Consider the following 17,280-nt stretch of genomic DNA (forward strand, 5'->3'; position numbering starts at 1 on the left):
TAAGGCCATCGAGGGTGAGCACTAGTGTGCTTGTCACCCAAAGCAGAAGCCAATATAAAGGAAACATGCTGTTTAATTTTATTCACCACACTCACTAATTTGTATTTTGTATGCTACAGAGAATTTCAGACTGAGTATCTTTTGTGTGATTGCAACATATTGTGGATGCATCGCTGGGTGAAGGAGAGAAACATCACCATACGGGACACGCGGTGTGTTTATCCAAAGTCCCTTCAGGCCCAGCCAGTCACAGGGGTGAAGCAGGAGTTGCTGACATGCGGTAAGGGAGAAGGAAAAGCAGAGGAAGGGTTTGCTGTATTTTACTTGTTACTCTGTTTTTCTTGACAGTCTGAAAGTTCTCTTTATACCATGCTGGAATTGATTACAACCATTAATCTTCACGGATCTGATAATACATATTTAGTTTATGCGAACTGTTAAGTCAGCTGGATAAAAAATTGTTTTTTGGATTGGTGTTTAAGGTTCTTGGGTTCTGAACAGCTTTCTTTATGAAAAACAATTTCAGGGAATAGTATAGATCTTCAGATTTTTCCATTAGTTGGAAAACCAGGAGTTTGTTGATAGTTAAAAAAAAAAAAAAGAATCTGAAGATGCCATCATTATTTGTTTTTAGGAGTGTGAAATAATAAATAACAGAGCCTTTTTGATACAGAATTTGGCAGTATGTGTTGGGGTTCTTAAAAATTTGATACAGTTTGATCCAATAATTCTACATGAGGGCTTAATTACTAGGAAATGATCAGCTTTGTATGTCAGTATTTAAATACAAGCCTATCTTTGAGTCTCAAAAATAGGGGATTGGTTGAATGTCTTGTGACACATTCATTTATAATATGCAGCTATTGAAAATCATGATTTTGAGTAGTATCTGAAGGCTTGAGAGACATAAAATAACATTTATAAAAAGAAAAAGAAGGAAAAAAACCATATAAACCAAAAGCCATCCTTAAAATGATCAAAAGAGATTCCAGTTTAGTCTTTGTAGCTGGAAATAAGCAGTTGTGTACCAACATTTCCTCTTTATTATCATTACTGTTGTAATTTCACAAGGAAAGTATGCTATTGGATGAAAATTAAGATTTGTGAAAAGAAACAGCATATACATGTAGCAGATCATCATGATGTACTCTTAAAATATCTTATAATTTTGAATGGGGGAGGGGAGAATAAAGCAATTAAATACATCTCTTAAAATTTTATTTGTCAGTTATACCTCAGTAAAGCTGGAAGAGAAGGGAAACTAAAAGAAGTAAACCAAAGCCCATCTTGCATTGCATTCTTATCACTCAAAGGTAGCTGTTGTCAAAGATAACTTAGTATATTTTCTTCATCTTTTTCTTGTACTTTGACCAAAATGTCATCACACTCTAATGATATTTTGTAACTTTGTAAAACCTGAGGTCGTATAAACCCATTTCCTCTTCATATAAAATAGATGCATACCAATCCATGATATAGAGGTTGTTATCAGGTCTTTTTAGGTCGTTAATATTTTCTCTATAAATAATTGTAAAGTTTAATTTCCTTGCATCATGCTTGTATATGTATTGTTTTTCTTTAGAATAGACTGCTGCTAAAAGCAGTGGACAGTGGGCTAAATATTCTAAAATTATATATATTTATTCGTATTTACTTATCACTAGTTTCATTCTTGAGGTTTAAGTATCACTTTACGGTTTTTTTCTTTTTTTTTTTAGTAATTGCTTAGCTACCACCAAAAAGGAACAACTTTAAATGTCAGGACTGATTATAAAATGGTTTCATTTCAATTTTACTAATTTTGTTTTCATCTAGGACCCATTTATCTCAGTAGGAGCCTTGTTGGTGCTAACATTAAAATGCTGGTTACTGAGGAAAACCTGTTTCTCCCATTTAAAATAATTTTAGTTAGAATTTCTATAACTTTTTAAAAAATTTTATTTATTAGAGAGAGAGGTGTGTGCATGCATGCATGAATGGAGGGGGGGCAGAGGAAGAGGGAAAAGCAGACTTCCCACTGAGCAGGTGGCCTGACTCGGGGCTCCATCCCAGGACCTGGAGATCATGACCTGAGCCTAAGGCAGATGCCTAACCGACTGAGGCACCCAGGTTGCCCCTCTGTAACTTTTAGTTCTGGAGTATGAATATAGTTTTGTATTTGTTTACTAAGTTTTTGTTTTCTTGTCTATAGATCCACCCCTCGAATTACCATCTTTCTACATGACTCCATCTCATCGCCAAGTGGTGTTTGAAGGAGACAGCCTTCCCTTCCAGTGTATGGCTTCATATATTGATCAGGACATGCAAGTGTTGTGGTATCAGGATGGACGGATAGTTGAAACTGATGAATCGCAAGGTATCTTTGTTGAAAAGAACATGATTCACAACTGCTCGTTGATCGCAAGGTAAACTTTTTTTAGATGAGGAATTGTCTCTGTGGATTTTATTTATTTCAAAATTGTCACGTTTAGTTAGAACCTAAATTGATATTTTATCTTCTTGCGTTTAAAAAATGCAGACCTTTGGGTTTCCTTTTCCTGATTGTTACTCATCTCCAGAAATTAAGTAGCTACCTTTTGCATTTAATTGTGACCAAAAAACATAAGATTAAAAGAAAACACTGTTAAACTTTTTGTTTAAAGTTTTAGGTGGGAAAAGGTAAACTTTTAATGCCAAACATAATTTCTAACCATTTATTGCTGCTAAACTCTGATTTTCACTTTTAGTAATCACCTAATTTTTACTCTGTTGATTAAGGATACATCTTAAGAGATTTCCTTTCTCTGTTCCACTAGTATAAAAGAATATAACACCTATCCTGTTAATCCCATGCCTGGAATGGTCATTAATCATTAATTCAAATGATTATTGAATCATTAATTCAGATTCAAAATCATTAATTCAAATGAACTTTATAAAATGTAAAAAATAGAGTGAAAATATATGTATTATCATCACTATATATTTTGTTTTGGTAAAATCTTTATCTGTAGGCATTGAATTTCCTTTTTCTTCTCCCTCCCCCACCTTTCTCTGTTTCTGCATGTCTCTGTCTCTCTTTCTTTTTTTCCTTTCAAATTCTTAAAGGCAGAACTCAACTTGAATATTTAATAATAGATTTGTAGTTTCCACACTCCGCCAGGGCGTCTTAGGGTAATAAGAATCCCTTCAGATTCATAGAAGTTCTATTTAAAAAAATCTATATCTATCTATCTAGAAAATAAAGACCCTCTGAGTTGAGAATCATGTTTGTGACTTTTGGGGGTAGAATATTCTATTTTATGATTTCTGTTTCCCTCCTGAGATTTCCTGTCTTGTTTACTAGAAGCATATTTTCCTTTGTGTCTTCTAACATATTTATGGTAGATGCTTTTCAATCCTTGCCTGCTGTTTCTAAAATCTGGGTCATCTTGGGATCATCATCCCTGACTACTTTGCTTATGTATATATTTTATATTTTACTATTTAAAAAAATACTGTTTATGTGTCTAGTAATGTTGGATTCTATCCTGGACAGTATGAATGATTCACTATAGAGAAGCTGGCAAAGTATAGGCTATGGGCCACATCTGGCCTGATGGGCCTATGGGCGAAGAATGTTTTTTACATTTGTAAATGGTTACATTTCACATGGTTCTATAAGTAGCTGTATAATATCTTCGATGTTGCTTCTTGGCCAGAAAAGCCTAAAGTAATTACTATCCCGCCTTTAAAGAAAACCACTTCTTGCAAATGCCTGACTGGATTCTTTTCTATTTGCTTGAAGCCAGTTGGTTTTTGTTCCCTTAAGCAGTTAGTTTGACTAATCTCAAACTCCTGGTTCTGTCTTTTCTGTGATGGCAGCAGCTGAAATCTGCTTGGACCCTGCTCTGTCTGTGGGGACCAGGGGCCAGTTAGAGATATGCGTCAATTTCATATGCAGAAGTTTGGGCTTCCAGCCACGTTCCTTTCTTCCTCTGTGCTCTGATTTTTCAGCGAGTAAGGCTGTGAATTTCTGTTTGAGTTGGACCTGTCCTTGGACAAAAGCCATTGAAAACCATTTCCTGCTCTTACTCCCCAGTGCTGATTGCCTTCTTCCCAGGGTCTTCTCTCTGGTTTCTGCTTGTTTTGGATCACTGGCCATGTGTTTGGATAGTTGTCATTTTGTAGTTTTTCTAGAGCTTATAAGTAATAGAGAACTGCACGGTGGGTAGTTTGGTAGAAGTAGGTCTGCTATAACCAGAATCAGGGTTCCTTTATTAGGGGATAAGATTGTTAGAAGCAGTTTATTAGGTCCCAGTGAGAAGACTCTTGTTACCTTACTTGTATTGTGGGGATAAGTTCATAGGCGTATACATATGTTTAACTCATTAAGATGTGAGCTTTAAGCAGTTTATTATATGAATAGGTAATAATTGACACATGATACAACAATAAAGCTTTAAAAATATACACAACCCTGGAAGCACCTGGGTGGCTCAGTTGGTTAAGTTGTCCAACTTTTGATTTCAGCTCAGGTCATAATCTCAGGGTCGTGAAATCAAACCCCACATCAGACTCCATGCTGGGCATGGAGCCTGCTTAAGATTCTTTCCTCTCCCTCTGTCCCTTGCCCTCCCACCACCCACTCCTGATCATGTTTATGCTGTCTCTCTCTAATTTAAAACTCTTAAATTTTGCAACTGTGAAGTAACTAGGTTAACTTTATAAATTTATTTTTGCAAGTCATACTTTAAATTCTTTATAGCAGTACAGAAAATTAATTCTAAGGTTAGCATCCTTACCTCATAGTTTTTTTGGGAGGGACACTTGACTCCTGTGAAAATCTTCCATATGAAGACTGAAGTCCTTTACCCAGAATTTGCCTCCATATTAATAAAAGAGTTGCAGAAAAAGGAAATACAGTTATTGAATTGGTTAACCTGAGATAGCTGTTGATTCTTCACTGGTTTCTTTATGTTATCCATCCTTCCTTAGTAAGAATCAGAGTTTGTAGTTTTCCTCAGAGATGAAACTGAAGCCGCCTCTTCCTCCTTAAATTTCTAGATATGCTGCCTTGAGGATTCCTGGAAATTCTATTCTGATCGTTAGTTTTTAGACATTGAAGGTATTGCTAAAGGTCATCTTTAAAATCATGTTGGCAAAATACGTTAGGACCTTAGCTCCCTGTGGGTGTGCTGAAGTGCCATGGGACATCACAGTGAGTTCACCTTGAGAGCTGCTGTGGGGTATTTTAAGCTTTGGAAGAAGCATGGTAATGCTTGATGCTTGTGGGACCACATGGCTACCAGCCCTAGGCAGTGATGATGTCGTTTGATCATGCTGCCTTCCTTTTGCTGGTGCCATCCTTGAGGGTGCCCATTTCTTGGTGATTACTATGGTGCAAAGTAAATACTGTGGGAAAGTCATCGTGGGATATGAAATAAGGGTCTCACTGTCTGTTCTGTATCTGACGTTAGATTAATTTTGGAGTGCTCAAAAGACAAATAACAACCCATCAGGAAGTTGGGTTATTTAAGAATGAAATATTTACCTCAAATTGATGTGCCTTATTTTTTCAAATGACTATGAAGTTATTAGGACATAGGTTCACAGTTCTGGGATGTAATTAATAATTGGACCATTGGAGTTATTTCTTTTGGGTTTGGGGCTCTGTCGAACAGTTTTCTGGTCAGTGAAGGTGCTGTGAATCAAGAACTTTTGGGAACCTCTGGATTAGAGAATGATTGCTTATTTTGGAATTTCGTTGTTTAAATTTAATGTGAAATACTTTTTATGTCACTTTATCTCGAATATATTTATTATAGCATATTCGTTTATTCACTGACTTAATTAACAAAGATTATAAACATTTTGTCTGATTCAGAGTAATAGCGTCTCAAAGCCTTTATTAGAACATATGATGTTGTATACCCATTAATGATTTAGGAGACTGGAAAAATGTGTCTTAACTTCAAGGCATAACTTTGTAAATTAATTAAAATGATACATCCTTTATGTCTAATTATCTCTTTATTTTTCTATTTATATAAGAGGATAGCATGGTGGGCCATGTGGTGGGGAGAAAGGTTAATTGAAGGTTCTGACATTTGCTCTTTAATTAACAGGCCTTATATTAGAGAATTAGGAGTTCATCTTGAAAATTGAATTTACTGACAGCTCTTTAGAAATATAGCTATTTTACAAATTGAAGTATACCTTTACATGGAAAACTCCTTTTGTTAAAACATTAATTGGTAATTTATTAAAGCTTTTAGAGACTTAATGAGTTCCTCTGTAAAATATCCTTAAATATTTTCTTAATTATTCACTTAGTAATATTAATCTCCTTCCTTCATGCTTGAATATTTCCCTCCGAATCAGTGAAAAGGTAGACGTAACTCGGAAACGTCTCCATTAGTTTTGCCTGAAGAATGTGTTGTGACATTTCCACCTTTGGGTTTGCTGTTCCCCTTCCTGGCTGTGTCCTGTTCTCCCTTCACCTGCTTGTCTAGACTTGCTGCTAAAGTACTTAAATGGAGGGATCATTTTTTAAATTCATTTTTATCTAACAGGTGCTTTACCCACACTGTGCATTCAGACATAACTTGCTAAATGAATGATAGAAGCCTGGGTTGTCTGCCTTTTTTGTCTAACCATTTTTTTCTCTCTCTTTAAAATCTTTTTCCATGCAGTGCCCTAACCATTTCTAATATTCAGGCTGGATCGACCGGAAATTGGGGCTGTCACGTCCAGACCAAACGCGGGAACAATACGAGAACTGTCGATATTGTGGTGTTAGAAAGCTCTGCACAGTACTGTCCTCCCGAGAGGGTGGTAAACAATAAAGGGGAGTTCAGGTCAGTGACATGGAGAGTGCTGGAAAAATGATTTGCCCACATCTGTTTTTATTCTTAAAGATGCATAATTGGTCTACTATCCTCGAGAAGGAAATTTAAGAATATGTATGTATTCACGTATATATCCTTATATATCTGAGGACTGCCCTTCAGAACAGTGATGTCAGAGTCATGTATGAAGACTAAGAAGAAAAGGTGCCTGAACTGTATCTCAGATATGTTGATTTAACAGTCTCTGCAGACAGAGTGTTTCATGTTTCATGGTTTGTTGTAAAATTTAAGAACCACTACTTTCGGGAAACATTTTGGAAATTCTACTAAAATTGCAGAATTCGAAAGGCTAATGGTGTGTCCTGTTTTTTTAAGGGCTTTTTTTATGGATGAACTTTGGAAGGTTTTGTATTGCTAAGTTACTTTTAACTATTGGCAGTTAAGTAGACACGATAATTAGGAGAAAGCCAAGTTCATTTTCCTCCCCTGTTTGGTTCTAAGCAAGAACAACTTTGGGAAATGAAAGATTTTGGATGGGTGAAACTTTGGGAGCCATTGGTGTTGGGCTCTGTGTTGAGATGAGCAGAATGAGTGGAATATTCCTTTTTTTTTAAGTAAAAAATTTAGAATTTGTGAGAGGTAACGACTTTTGCCTTAAACTCTCCTCACTTTCAAGGTTGTTTTAAAAATGTCTTTTAAGTATATTACTAATTAATGTTTTTTACGTTCAGGATTTTAATAAGGACCTTATAGTTGATTAAATGAAGGGAAATATGAAGGGAAATTTACAGTAGCATAAAGTTTGTTAAATACCCAGTTTGTACTCCTGTAATTGCTACTCCTACTGCCCAAATTTTAAGGGTAAGAAAAGCCTTTGGTATTAATCTTTTATATCCAAGGTGGATGATTTCACTCATATGTGGAATTTAAGAAACAAAACAGAAGAGCATGGAGGAAGAGAGGGAAAAGTAAAACAAAATGACAAAATCATCGAGGGAGACAAACTCCAAAAGACTCTTAATCATAGGAAACAAACTGAGGGTTGCTGGAGGGGAGGGGGATGAGGGGATGGGATAACTGGGTGATGGACATTAAGGAGGGCACGTGACATATAATGAGCACTGGGTGTGATATAAGACTGATGAATCACTGCCCCCCACCTCTGGACCTAATAATATACTATATGTTAATGAATTGAGTTTAAATGAATTTTAAAGGATAAATAAGTAAATAAAAATGAAAAATAAATTGAAGATGAAAAAGCAGTAGCAACATCTTTAGCTCAGCTAATTCTTAAGTGCTTTTTTAAAAAACCATCTTTTGTCCTTTAAAAAAAAAATTCTCCCTGACCTGAGTATATGGAAATAAATATTTATTACTGCCAATGGATAAGTCCTTTATGTAGATTAACTGTTAACAGATGATATTTATACTGTATACTTTAAAGCAAAACAGATAACATTTGTGAATTTTGTGATATTCTGCATCTTTTATTAAGTAATCATAATGTTTTCCATTTATGGTGGATTTTCTATTTTTGCTCATAATTTGACTATTTTACATTTTTAAAAATAGAAGAAGAATCTGATTATTTGACTGATTAATGAATTAGCTTTTGACACTCCTTAGTGTATTATGCAGTTAAACTTTCACTGCATTAATAAGATTTAGTTTAGTGTTGCTTAATCTGTTTATGCAGATTTGGGGAATTAATTATATTTTGGTATGACTGCTATTTTAATTTATCAGTCCCTATGTTATAGGTCAACTGTAACTTCCATTAAATATATTCAGTTCATTCCCAGTTTTGGAGAAAGCTCATATGACAGATTTCTTCCAACTGTTAGTGACAGTCTGTGCCCACGAATTGGTGTAGTCACTTGCTCAGAGGGTACCTTCTCCCAGATAAATTCAGCTGTATACTGTGTTAGAGGTCTGCTAGACCGCCCCGTGTGCAGAAGTTTGTTAGGTGGACTCATGGGACCCAGCATGTAGTTGTAGTCACAGGTAAGAGAGATTATAGTGCTATAGTAAGATAGGGAGATGGATAGCAAGAGAAAAGACATAGGTGCATGCTGGAGATCCAACGGCAGGCTTCTTCCCATTCCTCCTCCAGCCATGAAAGGGCAGCAACCCTATATGGAGGTGGATACAGTGTTGCTGCCCAGGGAAGCGGGTTGGAGACTCAGTATGCAAAGTTCTTATTGCTGGTGGAGGAGGCACCCTCTGTCTAGCATGTACCAAAATTTCAGACTCCCAGCAAGAAAGCAAGTTTCAGCGTAAACCATACTGCTTGTCCAAACAGTGTAGGCATGGTGAACAACACTTACCAGTTAACTGTTCGTGGGAAGACTCCCTCAAGTCCCAGATTCCTATATACCACTGAAGGGCCAGGGCAGCAAAGCAGGCCTTGCTAAGGATAGCAGTTCTGTACCTGCCTTGCTGACTTGTCTGCACACCTGGGAAATGTCTTTTTCTTTTTTTACTGGCTATAAGACCATTTTCCTGTGTGTTTATAGCGACATTTAGAACATTTTAAGAAAATATCCTCTGGTATTAAAGTAAATGTGGCTGATAGTTTAAATCAGCCTAGTCCATGCTAGCCTTTTAATTTTTTTAAACTTGTTATTCTGAAAGGAATTCGCTGCTTCTTGATTTTTCTCTATGATTATCCATAACCAGTCCTACCCCTCCATTTTCCTCCGCTGTTACTTGTGTCCACGTAGGATTTCTCATCCTGTTCTGTCTCCGCCTGTCTAGGTGGCCCAGGACGTTAGCCGGCATTACTGCGTACCTTCAGTGCACGCGGAATACCCATGGCAGTGGGATCTATCCTGGAAACCCCCAGGATGAGAGGAAGGCTTGGCGCCGATGCGACAGAGGCGGCTTCTGGGCCAGTGATGATTATTCTCGCTGCCAGTATGCAAACGATGTCACTAGGGTGCTTTATATGTTTAATCAGGTAACTTACCAAGTCTTCCCCTTTGCTGAGGTTGTTAATGTATGTTAGTTGAAATTCCAGGTGTGTGTGTGTGTGTGTGTGTGTTTTAAAGACGAGTAAAGCGTGAGGATGGGTGTTTACATTCAGTTGATCTGTGTTCTGGGTCAGGCCTGGTCACTGCCCCCAGTATTCAGGGCTCTCTGTGGTGTCTGTTTTCCTTTCCAGTCGCTGCCTTTGTTTGAATATCTTTACCACCTGCATCCACTGGAACAAATAAATCCCAGCCCTCCTTCACATCCATCTGGGAAGCTGCCTCTTGGGCTTCTTTTATAATCTCTTTGTCACCTGGGATCCCTTGTCGTACTCGTGCTCCTCAGTCGCCTTTTTCTTGTCTCCGTTCTATGCGTCCGTTGTAAACCTGACCAGATGAGAAACAGCCAGAAGATGGTTTCTGTGTTACACATTTTCTTATGCTCCTTGGTACCTGTTACACCCTTTGTGGAATGGCTGGTGCCAAGTTGTGTTTAAGTCAATAAATAAGCAAATATAGGACATTACTGGCAGTGCGTGGTGGTATAGATAAATGCTTCCTCCTCCCGTGCACCGGGCTCCAGGGGAGTTATCGATCTCTCCCAGTTGGAATACCCCGAAAGGCTTTACTAAGCAATTGGCATGGAGTGTGTAGAATTTGGATAAGTACAAAGGGAGAGATGGTGCAGTGTGTTTACGAGATGTATTTTTATGTATTATTATATTTCAAAGTTAAAAAAAAATTTGTTCAGGTTAGTGACCGTTATAATTCCAGTTTCCTCAGGTTTGAAAAAGTGTTTTAAGAAGGTCCTGGTGATAAACGATAAAGAGTTTGAATTCATTGCCATGTTTTGAAATGTGAAGATAAGATGTCAAAATTCATTGTTCATTTTTGCCTTTTTAATGTAGATGCCTCTCAATCTTACTAATGCTGTGGCCACGGCCCGGCAGTTACTGGCTTATACCGTGGAAGCCGCCAATTTTTCTGACAAGATGGATGTTATATTTGTGGCTGAAATGATAGAAAAATTTGGAAGATTTACCAAAGAGGAAAAGTCCAAAGAGGTATTTTTCTGGTTCACCTTTGTAGCATATAGCATGTCAACAAAGACTCACGTGGTAGAGCTCTCTATTTTTAAAATCTTGTTATATTTGCTCTCTTTTAATTAAATGCACTTTTTAATTTCCAAAATTATTGCGGAGAAATTTATGCTCCATTGATTATAGTCATCTGTTGTTGGAAGGGATAGAGGTGAACAGTCAGTTCTTGGAAATTAAGGTTCCGTGACAGAGCAGAGCAACGTCCTGCGTCCACGTTGTGGGTTGGCTGCAGCTCCTTCTCTCGGGCATTCTGGGATTTCTCTTCTCCACACAGCCATGTGTTCATCCTTCTCTCTCTCCCTCTCTCACTCACTCTCTCTTTTTTCCAGTTTTATTGAGAAATAGACATTTATCCCTATATAAATTTAAGGTGTACAGCATGATGGTTTGTTTTACAAATATTGTGAAATGATCACCGCAGTAAGTTAGGCTAACATCCAACTTCCCATAGAGATACAATAAAAAGAAAAGGGAAGACAGGAAAACAAATTTCTTTGTGTGGTGGGGGCTGTTAGGATTTACCCTAACAACTTTCCTGAATACCACACAGCAGTGGAGCTCTTAGCTGGGTCACCGTCTGTACTTTCTACCTCTAGCACTTACCTCATGACTGGAAGTTTGCATCTTCTTCCCCCTCTTCCCCCTCCCCGCACCCTCTGCCCCTGGTAGTAAGTTTGTTCTTGTTCTGTGAGCTTTCTTTTTGCCCACATGTAAGTGAGATCAACGTATTTGTCTTTGTCTGATTTATTTCACTTAGCCTAATGTCTTCAAGGTCCCTCCATGTTGGAACAGGTGATAGGATTTCCTCATTTTTTGTGGCTGTGTTCCTGTGTGTGTGTGTGTGTGTGTGTGTGTGTGTTCCTCCATATTGCTCTGTGTGTGTGCATGTGTATATCACAGTTTCTTTCCTTTATTACTTAGGTTGTTTCCATGTCTTGGTATTATCAATTAATGCTATTATGAACATGGGGGTACAGATATGTTGTCCAGTTGGGGTTTTCACTTCCTTTGGATATATTTCTAGAAGTGGTATTTTGGGATCATGTGGTAGCTCTGTTTTTAACTTTTTTAGGGTTCCCCGTACTGTTTTGCATAGTGGCTCTACAGATTTATGTTTCTACTCAGTACACAAAGGTTCCCCTTTCCTTATATTTTTGCAAGTATTTTCTTGTCTTTTTGGTGATGGCCAATCTACTAAGTGTGAGGTGGTGCCTCATTGTGCTTTTAATTTATATTTCCCTGATGTCTAGGGATGTTGAAGACCTTTTCGTGTACCTGTTGGCCTTTGCTACATGTTCTTCGGAGAAGTATCTATTCACGTCCTTTGCCTGTTTTTTAAAAAAAAAATTTTTTTTTTTGGTTGTTTTGCTATTGAGTTGTTTTGAGTTCTTTTTATTTTTGCATATTAACTCCTTCTTAGATAAATGGTTGGCACTGTCTTTTCTCCATTGAGTATTATTGGCTCCCTTGCCAAATATTATCTTCTACTACCTTTGAGCTCAGTTTGCTCTTCTCTTTCTAGATCCTTAAGGCATAGAGTTATGTGGGATCTTTCTTGTTTCTTAATATAGGTGTTTATTGTTGTGAACTTTGCTCTTAGAACTGCTTTTGTTGCATCTCACAAGTTTTGATATATTGTGTTTCCATTTTTGTTTGTGTCAGGAACCTTTTTTTTTAAAGGTTTTATTTATTTATTTTTTTAAATTTTATTTATTTATTTGTCAGAGAAAGAGCACAAGCAGGCAGAGAGGCAGGCAGAGGCAGAGGGAGAAGCGGACTCCCCGCTGAGCAAGGAGCCCAATGTGGGACTCGATCCCAGGACACTGGGATCATGACCTGAGCTGAAGGCAGCGGCTTAACCAACTGAGCCACCCAGGCGTCCCTAAAGGTTTTATTTTTAAGTAATCCCTCTGCTAAACATGGGGCTTGAACTTAGAACCCAGAGATCAAGAGTCACATGCTCTACCAAGTGAGCTGGCCAGCCACACATTCCTCAGGAGCCCTTTTTCATTTCCTTTAATTTCTTCTTTGCACCATTGGTTATTGGGTAGAGTGTTGTTTAATTTTCATGTGTTTGTGAGTGAATTTTCTAGTTTCCTTCTTGCTGCTAATTTCTAGTTTCATGTCATTGTGGGCAGAAAAGATGATGTCTGTCTTCTTGAATTTGTTAAAACTTGTTTTGTGGCTCAACCGATTGTCCATTCTAGGAAATGTTCTGTGTGTGCTTGAGAAGAATGTGTATTCTGCTCTTGTTGGGTAGAATGCTCTGTGTATGTCTCAGGGCCATTTCATCTATAGTGTTACTCACATCCACTGTTTCCTTTTGATTGTCTAGATGATCTGTCCATTGTTGAGAGCAGGGTTTCAAAGATGGCAACTACTATTGTCTTACTGTTTGTCTCTCCTTATAGTTCCGTTTTTGCTTTGTGTGGTTTTTTTTTTAAAGATTTTATTTATTTGACAGAGATCACAAGTAGGCAGAGGCGGGCAGAGAGAGAGAGGGAGGGAAGCAGGCTCCTCGCTGAGCAGAGAGCCCGATGTGGGGCTCGATCCCAAGACCCTGGGATCGTGACCTGAGCCGAAGGCAGAGACTTTAACCCACTGAGCCACCCAGGTGCCCCTCTGTTTTTGCTTTGTGTATTTACGTGTTCCAATGTTGGATTTACAATTGTTAACCTCTTGTTACATTGACCTCCTTATATGGTATAATGATCTCTCTTTGTTTTTTTACCACTTTTTTTTTTTTAAAGATTTTATTTATTTATTTGACAGAGAGAAATCACAAGTAGGCAGAGAGGCAGGCAGAGAGAGAGGAGGAAGCAGGCTCCCTGCTGAGCAGAAAGCCCGATGTGGGGCTTGAACCCAGGACCTGGGATCATGACCTGAGCCGAAGGCAGCGGCCTAACCCACTGAGCCACCCAGGTGCCCTGACCACTTTTTTTTTTTTTTAATATTTTATTTATTTGACAGAGAGAGATCACAAGTAGAGAGAGAGAGGGGAGGAAGCAGGCTCCCTGCCTAGCAGAGAGCCTGATGTGGGACTCGATCCCAGGACCCTGAGATCATGACCTGAGCTGAAGGCAGAGGCTTAACCCACTGAGCAGGCTTAACCCCAGGCAGCCCTGTTTTTTTTACCCCTTTTTTTTTTTTTTTTTAAAGATTTTATTTATTTATTTGACAGATCACAAGTAGGCAGAGAGGCAGGCAGAGAGAGGAAGGGAAGCAGGCTCCCTGCTGAGCAGAGAGCCCGATGCGGGGCTTGATCCCAGGACCCTGGGATCATGACCTGAGCCGAAGGCAGAGGCTTCAACCCACTGAGCCACCCAGGTGCCCCTTTTTTACCACTTTTAAAGTCCATTTTGTCCAATATAAATACAGTTACCTTCTTTGTTTTCTTTTGGGTTTGGTTATCATTTGCTTGTAAGGTCTTTTTCCATCCTTTTATTATCAGTCTAGGTGTGTCTTTAAGGCTAAAGTAAGACTGTATGCAGCATATTGTTGGATTTTTGTTTCTTGTAGTTTTGTCTTTATCTTTTAAACCAATCTGTGTCTTTTAATTAGAGAATTTAATTTTCTTACATTCAGAGTAATTATTGATAGTCCTTACTGTTAATATTGATAGAATTTACTGTTGTCATTTTGTTAGTTGTATTCTGGTTGTTTTGTAGATCCATTATTCTATGATTATTATCCTTTTTTCTTTTTTGATGTCTTTTGGTATCAGTATATTTTGACTTCTTGTTTTCTTTTGTGTAATTAGTATAAGACTTTTCTGTGCGGTTGCCACGAGGCTTACTTAAAACATCTTATAACTTACAACACATATTTTAAACTGACAACAATTTCAGTAGAGTTTGTAAGCTTTACCTTTTCCTTCTTCTCTTCTTCACGTGTTAGTTTTGTGCCGTTATTATTTACACAATGTGAAAAACATGTAGGGGTGCCTGGCTGGTTCAATCTGTAGAGCATTTGACTTTTGATCTTGGGTCACAAGTTGGAGTCCCATGTGTGGTATAGAGTTTACATAAAAAAATTTAAGAAATACCATGTAAATTTTAACAGATTATTGTCATTATGGTTGTTTTAAGTACACTCTTAACTTCCAGAGTTTTAAGCAAATTATACACTGCTATTTTCATCTTGCAAAATGTAAAAAGCTTATATATTTACCACTACCAGTGAGATTTACATTACTTTTCTGTGTTTTTATGATGTTAGCACTCTTTTACTTCTACTCAGAAAACACCCTTTAGCATTTCTTATAAAGCTGATCTGGTGGTAATGAACTCAGCTTTTGTTGGTTTGGGAAGGTCTTAGTCCTTTCTTTGTTTCTGAAGAACAGGTTTTCTGGGTGTAGAATTCCTGGTGGACAGTTATTTTCTGTCAGTATTTTGAACATGTCATCCTTTTCTCTCCTTGATGAAAATGTTTCTTTTGAAAAATCCACTGAGTCTTCTGGTATCTCCCTTGTATGTAACTTCCCTCTTTTCTCTTATTGCTCTTAAATTATTTGTCTTTGACTTAATTATAGTGTTTCTCAGTGTGCCCTATTCAGGTTCAGCCTTTTTGGGGTCTTTTGGGCCTCACGGATCTGGACGTCCATTTCCCTTCCCAGATTTGGAGAGTTTTCAGCCATTATTGCTTTAAATATTCTTTCTGTCCCTTTCTCTTTCTTTTTTGCTTTTGGAATTCCCATAATGTGAGTATTTTACTTTGTTTTGTTTTTCCATTGTGTCCCATAACTCCTGTAAGCTTTTTTCATTCCATTTCATTCCCTTTTTGCTCCTTTGACTCTGTAATATCTAATATCTTATCTTCTCTAGTTGTTGATTCTTTTTTCTTCATGGTCAAGTCTACTTTTGAAACTGTTGAATTCTTTAGTTATTATATTTTTCAACTCCAGGATTTCTGTTTTTGAATGGCTGCTGTTTCTTTGTCAGACTTACTGTTTTGTTCATGCATTGTTTCCCCAGTTTTGTTTAGTTGTCTCTGTTTTCTTGTAGCTCTCTAAACTTTTTTTTTTTTTTTTTTAGATTTTATTTATTTATTTGACAGACAGAGATCACAAATAGGCAGAGAGGCAGGCAGAGAGAGAGGGGGAAGCAGGCTCCCTGCCGAGCAGAGATCCCGATGTGGGGCTCGATCCCAGGACCCTGAGACCATGACCAGAGCCGAAGGCAGAGGCTTAACCCACTGAGCCACTCAGGTGCCCTGCTCACTAAACTTCTTTACCAGTAATATTCTAAATTCTGTGTCTGACAGCTCATGGATCCTCCATTATTTTAGAGTTAGTTACTGGAACTTTATTAGTTTCCTTTGGTGGTGTCATATTTACGTGACTTTTCATGATCCTTGATTCCTTATGTTGATGTCTTTGCATTTGAGTAATGGGGCTCCTCTTCTAACCTTCACGGGTTTGTTTTTTTCACTAGTCAGCTCTGTTTGGGTTTCTGGATGTGTCTGCTGATAATGTCCTTGGGCAGGTGGGACCTGCTGTTATCATCTACTTGTGGGCAAGGGAACTGTTAGAACTCTGAGGATGGGGATGGGGCCTTGTGCCACTGGCTGAGAACTGCTGGCTTGGTTCTCTGCTCAGGTGAGGCTGTGAGATGGGCTTTGTGTTTGCCTGAATTGTCTTGTAAGGCTTACTGAATACGGTTGGGACTGGAGACCATATTCAGGAGTAGATGGAGTCATGGGTTAGCTCCCATGCCCTGGCAGGACAGTCATCCTTCATGTGAGCTTTAGTTACCCAGATCTTGTATTAAATGGCTTCATTTCTTTTATAATATCTTGGAAAATGAAACCACTTTTTAGGAACTTTTTTTTGAAATTCCAAATGCTTATAATACACAGGTTAGGAAAATTTAGTGACTTTGAAAATGTTCTTAAAATTATGCTTATCAGCATGATATCCTCTAGGTGAAAATATTGACAACCACCATTTTAATAGTGAATGAGCAGAAAATAATGTTTTGAGTCAGTTTTTAGATGTAGATTAATATATTCTTAAACTGTAAGTTTCAAGCTACCTGAGAACTTGATAGATAACAGTTTCTTATGTGATAGTTACTTACGCAAAAATGGATTTTAGAGATAGACGAAATCTATATCAAGTAATGAACAGAAGCCCAAAGAAAATTAAATGATTTGTCTGAATTTCTGTACGGCGATGTTAGGGCGGGTCTGAACGCAGAGTCCAGGAGTCCTGTGTGTGTAATCCAGAGGCTTTCTGCCGTATCATGCTCACTTTCTGGTAGTGTTGCCCTGTCCTGGTATTCTGGAAGAACTCTGCTTACAGCTGTGGGGAAACCACTACAGTTAATCAAGTCTAATATATGTCTTTATGTAGGACATCTCAGATTCGTTAGTCATGTTAAAAGTTAAATACTATGCCTT

At 37.9% G+C, this 17,280-nt stretch overlaps 1 protein-coding gene across 2 annotated transcripts in view; it reads left to right on the forward strand.

Moving 5' to 3' along the window:
- LOC111149030 (adhesion G protein-coupled receptor A3) overlaps window positions 1-17,280 on the forward strand; it is a 134,403-nt gene that overhangs the window by 72,460 nt on the left and 44,663 nt on the right. For both annotated transcript variants that reach the window (XM_022505918.1, XM_022505919.1), the window contains exons 6-10: window positions 120-280; window positions 2,192-2,405; window positions 6,654-6,818; window positions 9,570-9,771; window positions 10,690-10,845. In XM_022505918.1, coding sequence (XP_022361626.1) covers window positions 120-280; window positions 2,192-2,405; window positions 6,654-6,818; window positions 9,570-9,771; window positions 10,690-10,845 — 898 coding nt within the window. The remainder of the gene's footprint in view (window positions 1-119; window positions 281-2,191; window positions 2,406-6,653; window positions 6,819-9,569; window positions 9,772-10,689; window positions 10,846-17,280) is intronic.

The sequence above is a fragment of the Enhydra lutris genome, unplaced genomic scaffold (assembly GCF_002288905.1).
Source record: "Enhydra lutris kenyoni isolate GAN:26980312 unplaced genomic scaffold, ASM228890v2 scaffoldscaffold21, whole genome shotgun sequence".
NCBI classification, from domain to species: domain Eukaryota; kingdom Metazoa; phylum Chordata; class Mammalia; order Carnivora; family Mustelidae; genus Enhydra; species Enhydra lutris.